This window comes from Xenopus tropicalis, chromosome 4 (genome assembly GCF_000004195.4).
Source record: "Xenopus tropicalis strain Nigerian chromosome 4, UCB_Xtro_10.0, whole genome shotgun sequence".
NCBI classification, from domain to species: domain Eukaryota; kingdom Metazoa; phylum Chordata; class Amphibia; order Anura; family Pipidae; genus Xenopus; species Xenopus tropicalis.
In genome coordinates this window covers 98736536-98752049 of record NC_030680.2, presented here as the reverse complement: position 1 = coordinate 98752049, position 15514 = coordinate 98736536, and the positions used below count along the sequence as shown (strand labels likewise).

The 15514-nt window shown below is 38.3% G+C and overlaps 1 protein-coding gene across 1 annotated transcript in view; it reads right to left on the bottom strand.

Moving 5' to 3' along the window:
* Positions 1-15514, bottom strand: part of pappa2 (pappalysin 2) — a 70912-nt gene that overhangs the window by 29686 nt on the left and 25712 nt on the right. Inside the window, exons 3-7 of the mRNA XM_002931469.5 lie at positions 10262-11315; positions 7767-7912; positions 5715-6008; positions 2578-2770; positions 2024-2145 (exon numbers count right to left, since the gene is read on the bottom strand). Of these exons, the coding sequence (XP_002931515.4) occupies positions 2024-2145; positions 2578-2770; positions 5715-6008; positions 7767-7912; positions 10262-11315 (1809 nt within the window). The remainder of the gene's footprint in view (positions 1-2023; positions 2146-2577; positions 2771-5714; positions 6009-7766; positions 7913-10261; positions 11316-15514) is intronic.

Here is a 15514-nt window from a genome sequence, read left to right as displayed (position 1 = left end):
GTATTTCCCACCCTAGGCTAATACTCAAGTCAATAAGTTTTTCCAGTTTTCTTAGGTAAAATTAGGTACCTCGGCTTATACTCGAGTATATACGGTTTATATTAGTTGGGATCAAGCAAAAGGTACTGTATCCTAATTGCAGAGGAAAAGGACACAATATATATATATATATATATATATATATATATATATATATATATATTTATTTATTTATATGGGAACAAAGACAGCACTCCTAGGATTTAAAGAATTGTGAAAAAAATATAAATGCAAAAATAGAAATGCTTATTACCGTTACTTTTTTGATATATATTTTATATATATATATATATATATATATATATATATATAAGGACTCAGAGATCAGGCACTCACGTATCAAAAATAGGCAACAGATGCCTGGGTGCAGAATGTCAAAAGCATAGATACTGTAAACATATATCCCGCACTCACAGGGCTTATGAAAACAAAAAATATTTTATTGGCAAGTGACTAACATTTCGGCTGACACAGCAGCCTTTCTCAAAGTGAAGAAAGGCTGCTGTGTCAGCCGAAACGTTAGTCACTTGCCAATAAAATATTTTTTGTTTTCATAAGCCCTGTGAGTCTGTGAGTGCGGGATATATGTTTACAATATATATATATATATATATATTATATTTATATTCATGTTGAAAAATATCATATTTTCCTCCTGGAAAAGGATAGGGATATTATAGGGATATAATATATTTTGTAAAATATAGTCACTGGGGAGTTGCAGTTTATAGAATTCCAAGGTGACTTCTAATATCCTCATATACCTACTGCAGGGGTTCATGATTTGTTATGTCATGTGACAAATTGTTTTCCTTGTGCGTGAATTCTCTTACTATTTTTCAGTATACTTGGGCTGTACATGTTTCTAGTTCATGCCCTGATAAATGGTGAGACTGCACAAAAGGAATTGGAAACAATACCATTGTCCACATTCTACTGCAGATTGATGGGGGGCTGTTCTCACAGGAAAAGAAAAAATAAGTTTTCACAGTTCACTTAAGGCACAACTTAGATATATTAATATATGCAGGGTCTCAGGGTCTAGCCTCTTCTTTCACAGTTCTATTGTACCTCCAGGCTTCTGCTGGATAGCAAATGCTTACTCTAGATAAAAAGAGCCTACCACCTGATTGGTTTCTTTCATGATTTTCCCAGTGCCAGTAAATGTCAAAGACTAGATAGAATTTGTGATATTTCTGCAGAGGTAAAAATTACCAGCAATAAGACTGCATGGAGGGCCTTCATCATCATCATTTATTAATATAGTTCCAGCAAGTTACGCAGGCTGAATACCAGGGGAATAATGCTCCCACTGAATATTAATCCATAAATTCCATTAAATCTGTATTACCTATCAATATTCAGCTTTCACAACTGGTTATTTTCAATAATTTAACAATTTATAGATCTACAGTATTTAGTAGGATGTATTATTGCAATTACGAGCCTGTTGGGGTATAGGAAAGAATAGATAGGCAAGTGGGTATTTAAGTGTGATTATCATGTATATTGATGTTTCTTTACATAACTGATAAAATGAGGTAATACGGGCATTTTTGTGTATATTTTCAAAGAATTTTGCTGACAGCTATATTTATTATAGTTAAGCAAAAGCTATATTTAAACATGTAATATAATTACAAAATTTGACATGTTTTGACTCACAGCCTACAAATTCCTTCAACATGTTAGTTTTCCTACAACAGAAAAATAAAGATTCAACATTTTTCTGAAGTCTCTCAAGGGCTAAGTACTTATGGGAGATAGAATCTGATGTTAAAAAGGAATCACTTAGTCCATCTAGTCCATGCACTAAATGTTTATTTCCATTCTTGTATTAAGCTCTTAAGTGTTTTTATCTTTCCCATATGTGTTTGAATTCCTGAAACAAGCTTGGAATAGATATTAGGAATTCATTAAAAACACAGAAGAATGTAGGTAACTGCTCTCAGAAATGCCACTTTGGAAATATGAAAAACCATACCAACAGCTTCTTCTGGGGTCCAATATCCAGAAGAATCACAGATTCGAGGAGAGGAGGCATGGTATGCATACTGATAAAATGATCCATCAGAAGAACAAGACTCACAAGTTGATGTAGAATCCCTAGAGGGAGATCCAAAAACTAATAAATATATGTTATATTTAAAACATATGGTAAGAAATACTTTTATTGATGTTTAGTAGTGATGGGCGAAATGTTTTGCCAGGCATGGATTCGCCATTGGCGGATTGTTTCGAGAAACAGATGAAAAAATTTGCTGCAGAAAAATTTGCCGCACTTCCAAAAATTGTCACCCGTGTCAAAAGAATTGTCGCAGGGTCCAAATTTTTTTAAGCACAACATTTTCATCATTACGCAAATCTTTTTAAAGATTCACAAATTTTCCGGCGAATCAAAATTGGGCAGATTCGCTCATCACTAATGTTTAGTGATGATATTCTGTTTCCCATAACATCGTTATGAGCAAATCTGTCCCATTTTTACACGATGCAGCATTTGTAAATTACCATGCTTAAATACTTGTAATTACTTACCTCTCATAGAGTTTCCCACTGAGAGGAGGTAGCCAATGAATGGTGAGGGAATCTAAGCTCTGTTTAATCACAACAGGAGGCAAGGGAACAGGTGACGGCCTCTGACTCTTAGTCCATTCTTGATACTTTAGGTCAAGATAACAGTGCATCCTTGCTACTTGATTTGGTGTAAAGCTGTTAGCACAGTCATCATCTGAAGTTTAAAATGATTACAGAATGAATGATGGTAATAACAGGAGCTATTATTGTACAAAAAGGTCAGAGAATGCATGAAACAGCCTCCCAGCAGATGGCAGAGGTTAATAAGAAATGAAAATCAAGAACTCTTGTTATACATGAAGCTTCTAACTTAGTGGATAAGGAAATGGAATGATTTCATTCCTGCTGTTATATTTTATGTTTCTACATCTAACATTCTAAACACAGAAAAAAGAAGTTCAAAATAGAAATACAGGTATGGGATGTGTTATCCCGAAACCCATTATCCAGAAAGTTCCCAATTACGGGAAGGCCACCTCCCATAGATTCCATTATATGCAAATAATTCTAATTTTAAAAAATGATTTCCCCTTTCTCTGTAATAATAAAACAGTACCTTGTACTTGATCCCAACTAAGATATAACTGATGCTTACTGGAGGCAAAACAATTCTATTGGGTTTACTTATTGTTTAAATCAGTGCTGTCCAACTTCTGTGGTAGCAAGGGCCGGAATTTTTTCGGCCTACATGGTGGAGGGCCGATAATGGAAGCCAGTTTTGACCACTCCCCTTTTTTAAACCACACCCACTTGAAACCACCCCTGTGTTATCACTTGACCATACCCATTTTAATGGTGGTAGTACAGCAAAAACCTGCCATACTCTGCCTTCCCTACCCTGCCTGTGTGTGCCATACTCTGCCTGCCCTAACCTGCCTGTGTGTGCCATACTCTGCCTGCCCTATGCTGCCTGTGTGTGCAATACTCTGCCTGCCCTATGCTGCTTGTGTGTGCCATACTCTGCCTGCCCTATGCTGCCTGTGTGTTCCATACTCTGCCTGCCCTATGCAGCCTGTGTGTGCCATGCTCTAACTGCCCTATGCTGCCTGTGTGTGCCATACTCTGCCTGCTCTACCCTACCTGTGTGTTATACTCTGCCTGCCCTATGCTGCCTGTGTGTGCCATACACTGCCTGCCCTATGCTACCTGTGTGTGCCATACTCTGCCTGCCCTAACCGTGTGTGCCATACTTTGCCTGCCCTATGCTGCCTGTGTGTGCCATACTCTGCCTGCCCTATGCTGCCTGTGTGTATGGCACACACATGCAGCATACAGTGATACAATGCTGGTACTGCTCCTACAGTCTGCACAATAACTATATATTAAAAAACTTTTGAATTGCAGTACCACCTCAGTATATGTTCCCTTGTGGGTTTCTTAGGTGTCAACCCAACAGGTGAACAATGTGGGTGATTACAGTCTGAGCCTGAGGTGTGAACACTGCAGGGGGTAAACAATGCAGGGATTAAAAGGTGTGAACAACACAGGGGATTACATTTTTAAACAATACAAGGGGTTTACAGCCTGAATCTGAGGTGCAAACCATGCAGGGGTCAAATTACTGATACAATTTAAAGCTTACACAAAGGTAAGCCATCAAAGCAGCCAGACAGGTGGGGGGCCACACAGAGGGGGGTTGCGGGCCGCCAGTTGGACAGCACTGGTTTAAATGATTTTTAGCAGACTTAAAGGGGACCTGACTAAATTCTGTTTTGTTTGTTAAGCAAAATTAATTTCACTTACACTATATAAATAGTATAAATCTTGTTTCTTTCAGTCTTGGAATTACACACTCACAGCAAGCAGACAGGTGCCATTTTGTGGGCTCTGTAATAAAGACAAGCATTGACAACCCCAAATTGTGCCAGAATAGGGGACCTGATGTCCATACCCATGCACTGGCTACACATTTATATGGTGAAGAGGAAAGGGGAAAGTGAGTGTTGAATGAAAAGTAAAGGTAATTGTCTGCCCCACCTCTATGCCTGAGACACAGAGGAGGGAAGGGCAATATGTGTAGATTTTTATACGCCTTTATAATGGGTATGGGTGTGCTAATAAAAAATGGGTATCATGTTTAATTTAAAAAAAACTTTCATTATAAAGTTTTTTATGTCTGGGTGACAGGTCCCCTTTAAGGTATGGAGATACAAATTACAGAAAGATCCCTTTATTCAAGTCCCAAGCATTGTGGATAACAGCTCCCATACATGTACAAGCAATACACAATTATAAGTCATCCAATTACAAAGACACAAAGATCTCATTAAACTGAAAAAGGTAAACAATTTGAAACCATTTAGTTAGCATTTTCTATCATTTATGTTCACAAGAACAAGAACAATTTCCATTCAGAGCAAAGCCAACCAACTTATCTTATACACACAGGGGCTGGATTTGCAAGATAATGCTGTTTTCTGTTTCTAGCGAATACATGAACTAGTATGAATCGCTGATACTTATGGGCCCATACACAAAAATGCAGTTGCATCCTCATTCAGGTTAAGTTGTGCTTGTCCAACATTTTGCATGGGTGCAGGTGTTGTAGTTCATGCAATGAAAACAGAACAGGCAGGCCCACCTATACATTGCTTTTATTTACTGGTGCAGAAAGGCTCCACTGTGTCCAAATACTTATTAGTACACAAAATGCAAACATGAACCAGCAGAACACTGAGAGAAAACTGTACAGATGCTCAGTATTTCATGGGGTCAACCTATGTCTTCTTAGGAGCTGTTACATTGGTTTCTGTTTTTTCACAATATTACAGTCTCAGTGTGTGCCATCCTTAGTGTACTATGGCAGAGATCCAAATGTAGCATATGTACTGTAAATAGGTACCTCAATTCTATATCTATATATATAGCCATAAATTGATTTAAAACCTCGCATTAATGTAGAAAAGGAGAATCCAACAGATGTTCCTGAACCACTGCACCTATTGATCCCATAGTGCTTAAACTGCAATTCCACAAATATTCACAGAATGTAAAATGTAAGCTCTAAAATAGCACTAAAAAGTTAATTAAATCATATGGAATCAATTTATAATGAGGGAGCATCACAATATGCATTATAGTGAGAGTGAAAGTCACACCTGTGTAGCTCATGTAGTTGTTAAATGGTGTTCCAGTGTAGAACGTTGGCCCGCATGTGTCATTTTGTGGATCAGGATCTCTACAAAATGTGTTTTTTGGAGTTGGAGCAGTGTCTTCACATAGATCCCCTGTTTCCATTGAAGGTTCTGTCTCACTGCATGGGTCATCGCATGACTCCCTTTCACTTACACCTTTAAATACATGGTAGAGTCCCAAGGCATGGCCCACCTCATGAATCATGGTATTAACATGGCCAGACATACCATAATAAGATGGGTTAAGAACTAATCCACCTAGGAGAACAAGGTAGGACTCATTAGGCTGAAGCTGGAATATTATAGACTTTGCAAAACCATGTAACATAAACAGAACTGTGTATTTTGGGTGTGGCTGTGTTAGCTTGATGTTCTAAATGTATAGATAAGATGGGTTACATGATTTCATCTATTCTATTTCATTCTCCCATTAATCAAATGATCCACCCCAATAAAAGAATAGAGATATAAAAAAAACTTACATGGTTTGGTTACAAGAACTAAACAAAGATTTAACACATTTACCCTAAACTATACATGTTCAGCAATGCATTCCATTATCCAGGTAAATGTTTCAAAACTTGTTGCAAAAGATTAAAAAACATTCTAAATATTGTAGAAACTTTAAGACATTGCCTGTATTATATATATATATATAATGTATATATGTTAATTGCAAGAGATTTTAAAGACATTCGTTATCTGGCCAATACCTAAATTCATTAACTTCAACATTTTTCTTTGCCTGTATTACCATTTATATAATATAATGTATATAATAATGTAATGTATATATTTTAATTACCAAGAGATTTAAAAGTCATTCGGTATCTGCCAAGTACCTAAATTCATTATTAACATCAACATTTTTCTTTATCCCTTACCCTGTGAATTGTCTAAGGTTAATACTGAGAGGTAAATCTTTAACTATTACATTCTTGCTTACCTGCTGACTTTTATGAAGGCTGCAATTTCTCCCCAACATAAGGCTCCATTAATATTTAGGGGTTCAGCCAAAGCATTTTTTAGCTTTCATTAAAGTCATCCGTTACATGGACAGTGTCTGTTTTTGATATATAATGATTTTCCTTTGGCATTTATAAGCCTAGACTCTCTGTACGTGTTAATGGCTCAGCATGCTGATTCAGTCTTGCATAAAACTCTATTGATGTATAGCTTTTTAACAACACTTTTCCTATTCCTCAAATAGTCCTACTGTAGTGTTATATTCCCTTTGCAATAAGGCACCAAAATATGTGGACCATTGACCACAAGGGCATAACCTTCAGACTGAGGGAGTGGTCAACCAAAATATATCAATCCAACTTGCAGCTCAGCAGTAAAGTGTGACTCCACATGTCACATGACCCTGGGAAATGAAGAATATAGCAAGCCCCATGTGAAATTTAAAAATTAAATATAAAAAAACTGTGAAAAGAGGATTTCAATGCAGGATTCTGCTAGAGAAGCTCTATTAACTGATGTGTTAAAAAAAAAAAAAGTTTTCCCATGACAGTATTCCTTTAAGATTAAGGGATGTCTGTTTTTCTTTTGTCTTGGACATTCTTGGTAAAGCTTGCTTGTGGCTGAATAAATATTTCAATATACTTAACCTAGTTATAAGCTAAAAACAAAAGCTAAAATAATCTTTATGGAAAAGAGTTTGGAACCCCAAATGTCTAGAAGTACCTGTTTACATGTTATGGTGTTATGATGATTGTTAATGATTATTTGCACATAAGATATGAGAAGTGTCACATGCAAAAGTGATCTTTTACTAGTCTAGTATAATATTTCTATAGCATGTATTTATTTATTAAATAGTATTGTATTTTTGTTATCTTTTGACCGAAGTGCAAACGAGAAATCCACCTAAAGGCCAACTTAAAGATCATGTTTGGTTTCTCAATGGCAGTTACAGATATACTAAATTGTGCTTGTGGTTATTATATTATATATTATTATAACAAATATGTTTGGAGGTTTTTTTAAGCATAATACATTAATTCTGCTTACCCTGATGGCCAAGGGCTTCCTTGTCCCAGGGCCAAGTGGCGGATCCTGCCAACCCCTCTCCTCCCGAGCTAGCAAAGTAGACATTCAGGTACAAGGTGTTGTTCAGCTGAAGCATGTCTTTTAGTTCTTTTACACTCATGTATGCTCTGTCAAGGGAAAATAAATAGCAGAAAAAAACAAAAATAATCCCAGCATACATTCAGATAGAATAAACCTATAAAGAATGTTGTAGTATAGCAATTACTACCAAAACAATTTCCTAATGGGAGGCAGAGATCCTTGCTCAATCATCTGTAATGTGAAATACTGCAACTTTACTGAGGGTTTGGATGAAACTAGTAAGGAGAAACTAGTGAGGTTATAACAGTGACATCAAACCTTCAGTTCCTATAGCTTCCAATAATCATTGGCTGAGGTGATTACTATATATTTTTGCCAATGGACTCATGTACTAAGGCAAGAAATGTATGTTAGGCGCAACTTGTAATGCAAAAGGACATGTTTAGCCCCCATATATTTTTATTGACTCTTACCATACACAGAAGCATGTCCCTGAGAACTGTGCTGCATTCTAGCACCTGCTACAATGTTTGTGCCAGCATCACTATTGCAACACTAATTACCTGTTCATGAATTAGCGCTTTTTGTGGGGGCATGATAATGGGCACCTTGAAAGAGTCTTTCATTTTGCATACAGAAATATTAATTGGCAGCACATCTAACGTATATTCTCTTTAGCACAACTTACTTTATCATTTCACCTTCCACTGCTGAGCATCTTTAAGTGAACATGAAATAAGCTCAATTTGGATTTATATCTAAATAAATGGCAAAGGTCTGTCTCATTGATGATGTAGTTTCTAAGATTTACTCATATAGCGAGGGGTTGAACGTGATAGAGTTCGGTCTTTTTTCGAACCCAGCTATGTGACTATGTATTCTGCGACACATACACTATGTTTTGACTATGAAACCAAACAGCATTTGTCTTTTTTGATAGGTATCTACTGTTGTATTCTAGTTTATTTAAGGCAATACAGAGCAGATGAGACATACATGTCAAAAAGTAAGGCAGTTTTTTTGGTGCAGATGTATTAAAGGCTATATGTCAGTGGCAATTTCTTGTGACCTTTGGCATAGCCAAAGTCTGTTAGATGTTCTGAGAAGTGGCTGCCTTAATTGCTATATCATGTTCTCAGTCCTGGGGGATAAAACAGTTAATACATTGAGCTCAAAGTTTCTGACATGTCTTTTGTACTTTACAGTCATTCATAAAGGTGAGTGTAGAGGAAAAAGGTTCTATTTGAAGAAATTAAAGGTTCTTTATTGTTGTAGTTAGAAAACAAAGCAACAAAAAAATATTCGTGGGAGTATAAAAAGAGGGTATTTAAGGTTAACTGCTAGGGATCAAGCTTTTCATACTGAGGCACATTGAGGCTTGAGTGCAACAAAAGGAGACTGAGTTTTCATTGACAAAGGCATACGACTACATTAATTGTAGATTGCTGAAAGTTAGTAGTACAGAGAGAGCAACCTATTTGGGTTTGAGAAATATTACTAAAATTAAAATAAAAGGGTCTCATTATTTAAACAGAGAGCAATAGGATTAAAGGACATGTAAACCCCTGATAAAACATTTAAACTGTGAACAGCTTTTTTTTCTTTACACCTGCCACATGGTTGTTTAAAGGTTAACAGTAAGACTGCAGCATCTCCTTAATCACTTAGGATTCCTTTTCCTCCTCTTACTCACTCAGCCCTCAACCTTGGAAACATACTTTTGTTGTTGGCTACTGGGCATGCTCACATGCTTCCAAGCTCAGCTTTCTAAACACACCCCCTCCAAGCTAGCCACCAATGGTTTCTCCTAACGTTCTGTCCTGAGTTCAGCTTATCTGTTAAAGTGTTCATTCTGCATTCTTGATTGCATGAATGTTAAACTGAATAAGAGCCTTTACAAACATGTTTCACTGATGATTTTAGAAGGAAAATGGCCACCAGGTGAAATCTGCTATTAGTTTTATGTGATGTTGCAGGCTAAATTGAGGGGATACAAATGGTATGGTATGGTTAGGAGAGATGTGCTCAACTTATATACATGGTAGGAATAGTTAGGGTTTACATGTCCTTTAACCTTCAATATCAAGGTAGAAGGCAGACCATACCTATAAAATTATCCATGTTCATGTATAATGCTGAAAGATAAGCAGGGGAAGAATTTGAGAAGAAGAAGAATTAAGCTCATGGTTCACCATGATAATACTGAGTTAAGGCTTGTGTTGTGAAGTTGGTAAGGTAGAAGCTAAATGTTTTTTTTTGTAGGTAGAAAGAACTGGAGCTTGAATCAAGTGATTTTAATACACCCATAATCAATACATACAGACTTCAACAAACCAAGCACTTGCAAAGGAGGCAGCTGCTTAGTACGTAACAAGGGGATCAAATGCCACTCCTGCATTTCGTAAGAGTAGTATATGCTGAATTTGTTTGCTTACCTTCCTTGTGCATCAGGATCAAAGCAGTTCTTTGAACTCCTCCCAGATTCTTGAGTTGGACAACAATCCCCATCATCGTAATCATCCCTTGCTGTATTGCACTCAGGATGGCATACCCCATCACCCCTCTTTATAGGGTTACAGGGCCTGTAGAGGCCACAGTCACCCCCATCAAAACCAGTAAGTGGATGTCTACATTCAGGGTCACAGTGTTCATTACCCACCCTCCCAGGCTCACACCCTGGCAGCACTGCTCGATTCCGCAAACTAGAGTTATGGATCTCCTGTACATTAAGTTGCCATTTGATACCCAGAGGGCTATATGCATCAGACAATGCCTGATGCTGCCTACAGATCTGTTCAGCACTGACCAGAGGTCTGGAGCCATCATCATCACATAAATTAACCACACGGTAACGCACCTCTTTTTCCCAGTTTACCCCTGGTCGGCTGTATCCAGCAATCACATCAGGCAAATCACAAAGGGTCCTCCCACATGGAGGAAGCAAAGGAGGTGACATCATGTCTATTTCTGGTGTGAGATCCATGTTAATTTCTGGAAATATCCCTTCTTTATAGGAAGCCCACATATTTTCTGGTGGGAAGGTAAGAAAGTGGTTATTTGGAAATATTTCTGATTCTCCTTGGGCGGCATCCCTCAACTGCTTCTGAGTCCTTGGCTCAGACCATAGACGAAGAGAGAAAATATGACCACGGAAACAGTTACCACTTTGTGAGTTGTCCCCTCCAAGCATGAGGCTTCTGCATAATGAAATATAAGGACTGTGCAGAGAACCAACCTGACCATAAGAACGAGAAATAAGAATTCCATCTACATAGAGAGAGACCATATGTCCATCATAAGTAGCAGCTAGGTGGGTCCAGACACTTGGCTTGTACCGAAATGAAGACAGCAGGGTTGTGACATTTTGAGAGCGATCAGTACGGATTGTAAAGTAAAAATGAGCATCTCTTTTTGAACCAGGCACTACTGGACGTATCCCAAGAGACCAGCCACGGTCACTCACCACGTGGGAACAATTATCAAACATGCCTATCATAAGAAAGATAGAAGATATGGATTGCTTAGACATTATCATTTTATTGACAAGGAAATATGGTAATAAAATAATAAAATGAATCACAAATAGTAAAAATTACAGTTTTAAAGTTATCTTAATTGGCAAGGACAAGAAGTCTGCAAGAAGTCAGAGCAGTCAAATAATGAAAGTGAGGAAATAGAAGAGAAGCAAGAACTGAAGAAAAAAGAACAGTATGCAGGGCAGGCACCATTGTTCCTAACTAATCTGGTTTCAATTTGTAGCACTGTATGGTATACTAATGAGAGAGAGCTGGAAGAATCGAATACAGAGAAAAGTTGAAAGAATGCAAAAAAAAAAAAAAGATGAATGGACCTGACTCTCACATTGTAAAACTTTCTTCCAAATATTTGGGGCTTACGGTTCTCCTAAGATGATGATGAGAAAACATTGCTTAGTATGTATACAGACAGCAGCATAACTATCCCACACTGGGCCTCCCCACCAAAAGATTTTCAAAGGGGCCCAGAGCGCACAGAAAACACCCCACTGCCCATTCGCATCCCCCACTCTCCGCCAGCTTCCACCACCCACTTGCTTTTAGGAGGAGAGCAGCTTGGGGGCTTTCTGTAACTATATAGAAAGCTAACCTTCTGGTCCAGGCCCTTAACCAACAGATAGTTTATATCATATTATTCAGTCTATTAAAAAATCTTACCTAACTGAAATATATATTTATATCAGTAAATATTACCCTTATACATCTTTTCCCTTGAGCCACCATTTTGTGATGGGCTGTGTGCTCCCTCAGAGATCACCTGTCATCAGGGTCATTTACTTATTACCTTATTTTAGTAATATTGTTACCTCCAGGAGAACTACACCTCTCCCCAGGTATAAAAGCCCCTTAACTGGCCTGCATCGAACCCCCTCACGTCTCTCTTCTGAGCATGCACTGTTGAAGCTGATTTCCGGCTAGCCCCAACTGCACATGCTCAAGCAGGGTAAGTATCGGCGGTGAGACCTGAAGCATATCCGAATGAACGGAAGATGGCACCCAGGTACACTGCTGCTCTGCTCTTTTAGGTTGGTTTTGGGCCAATTAAGGGGGCTTTTATACCTGAGGGGGGGTGGTTCTCCTTTAAGAAAAATAAGAATTTTTTTTAACCCTCTCTTATTTCTCAGATGTTTTTACCTTTCTAATATATAGACCTGATAACTGGTCAGTGCAGCAGTTAAATTGTATGCGTCACGTACATCAGTAAAATCATAGTATGGAAATCAGCAGTTATTTGTAATTATTAATTATGGGTTGGTAATGTTTTTGTTTTTCTCCTATACCTGATCAGATACTCCAACCACAGTACCCAAGTAAATGGTGATTGCCAAGGAAGTTGCCAAGAAGCACTTGTAGTGGCAGATAGTAAGTTGTAATTTTATTGGTAGGGTAGTATACATTGCCCATGGAGTACTTAATGGTATCAAAATGTCAAGTAAGTTAACCAGGGAAGAAAGCGTTACCCCAGGAATGAATCCTTATTTCAATTGACTGAAAGTGCTGAACCGCCTTTGTCTAAATGAAAAAGTAAGATATGTCTTCTTTAGCTTAAGAAACTGTTTATGAATCACCAATGCCCACAGAGGTGATGTGTTCTGAAAAGACTGGGCTGAAACAAGGAAGGGTAGGTAACTATTTGATATTCATATGAAGCAGTTAATATCAGCGCAAGACAATGTGTTAGAGTTATGATATTCACAAAGAACACAGCCAGTTCCACTAAAATGATTGCTGCTGATTAGCTTATAAAAGCCAGTAAATACTGTAAAGTTTACAGTGATATTACTGAAAGGATTGATGCAATCGTGAAAGTTAATCCAAAGCTTGTTGTGCCCAGTGCCCCCATCAGTCACAGACAATCAAGGACTTTTTGACTGTGACAGCGCCTCATTAATCAAATCCTTGAGTGCCATAACCCTTAAACATGAGGACACTTATGGGGCTTTGATTCAGTAAGATCTGAAAACTTGCCCAGAATGAAACTATAGCCTTATTTGAGGACAACGACCTCAGTGATGGTCAGAGATGACCACATATTTTAGTGTCAAACCCTACCTTTGATAATTTAGCTACTCTGATCAGATATTTACTACTATAAATGTATCTGCCATTAGATGTTAGCAGTGAAATCCTGATTTGAGACATTCTACTGTTCTACTGCAACAAGGTCCGGTCCCTCATGTGGATATATATATAATATACACAGCACTCAATAGGATATGACATCATTATCAAGGTTTAACAGGTCAACATTAAATTAACAACACTAAATTGCCCATTTCAAAACATTAAGTGGGAGATGGACACACTTACTCTGATTTAAAATATATGGTCCTTGAATGTGTCTCTCCACTTAAACATGGGGGAGATCGAGAGCTTGCACTGAGAAAAATGCAAGTGTAGACACCCAATGGGTTAAATAAAGGTTAACAGTTATGTCCCATATGCCCCCCTCAAGTCACTGATTGGTTACTGCCTGGTAACAGCTTAGAGAGCTGTAATGGAGGAAGTAGTGTTCTAGAAATCCACTCACTCTAGCCTTTAAAGGTGACATTTTAGTGACAAGTCCATCAAGTTCAACCCCTCCAAGTGAACCCCAGCACACATAAACCTATCCTGACTTATTTTTACACTCACATACATAAATGTTGTAAATAAATACAGTGGAGGAAATAATTATTTGACCCCTCACTGATTTTGTAAGTTTGTCCAATGACAAAGAAATGAAAAGTCTCAGAACAGTATCATTTCAATGGTAGGTTTATTTTAACAGTGGCAGATAGCACATCAAAAGGAAAATCGAAAAAATAACTTTAAATAAAAGATAGCAACTGATTTGCATTTCATTGAGTGAAATAAGTTTTTGAACCCTCTAACAAAAAAAGACTTAATACTTAGTGGAAAAACCCTTGTTTGCAAGCACAGAGGTCAAACGTTTCTTGTAATTGATGACCAAGTTTGCGCACATTTTAGGAGGAATGTTGGTCCCACTCCTCTTTGCAGATCATCTCTAAATCCCTAAGGTTTCGAGGCTGTCTCTGTGCAACTCTGAGCTTGAGCTCCCTCCATAGGTTTTCTATTGGATTAAGGTCCGGAGACTGACTCCATGACCTTAATGTGCTTCTTCTTGAGCCACTCCTTTGTTGCCTTTGCTGTATGTTTTGGGTCATTGTCGTGCTGGAACACCCATCCACGACCCATTTTCAGTTTCCTGGCAGAGGGAAGGAGGTTGTCGTTCAGGATTTCACGATACATGGCTCCGTCCATTTTCCCGTTAATGCGAATAAGTTGTCCTGTGCCCTTAGCAGAAAAACACCCCCAAAGCAAAATGTTTTCACCCCCATGCTTGACGGCGGGGACGGTGTTTTGGGGGTCATAGGCAGCATTTTTCTTCCTCCAAACACAGCGAGTTGAGTTAATGCCAAAGAGCTCTATTTTGGTCTCATCAGACCACAGCACCTTCTCCCAGTCACTCACAGAATCATTCAGGTGTTCATTGGCAAACTTCAGACGGGCCTGCACATGTGCCTTCTTGAGCAGGGGGACCTTGCGAGCCCTGCAGGATTTTAATCCATTGCGGTGTAATGTGTTTCCAATGGTTTTCTTGGTGACTGTGGTCCCTGCTAATTTGAGGTCATTAACTAACTCCTCCCGTGTAGTTCTAGGATGCTTTTTCACCTTTCTCAGAATCATTGACACCCCACGAGGTGAGATCTTGCGTGGAGCCCCAGAGCGAGGTCGATTGATGGTCATTTTGTGCTCCTTCCATTTTCGAACAATCGCACCAACAGTTGTCACCTTCTCCCCCAACTTCTTGCTAATGGTTTTGTAGCCCATTCCAGCCTTGTGCAGGTCTACAATTTTGTCTCTGACATCCTTGGACAGCTCTTTGGTCTTTCCCATGTTGGAGAGTTTGGAGTCTGCTTGATTGATTGATTCTGTGGACAGGTGTCTTTTATACAGGCGACTAGTTAAGACAGGTGTCCTTAATGAGGTGGACTAATTGAGTAGAAGTGGGAGCCAGAAATCTTAATGGTTGGTAGGGGTTCAAAAACTTATTACACTCAATGAAATGCAAATCAGTTGCTATCTTTTATTTAAAGTTATTTTTTCGATTTTCCTTTTGATGTGCTATCTGCCACTGTTAAAATAAAC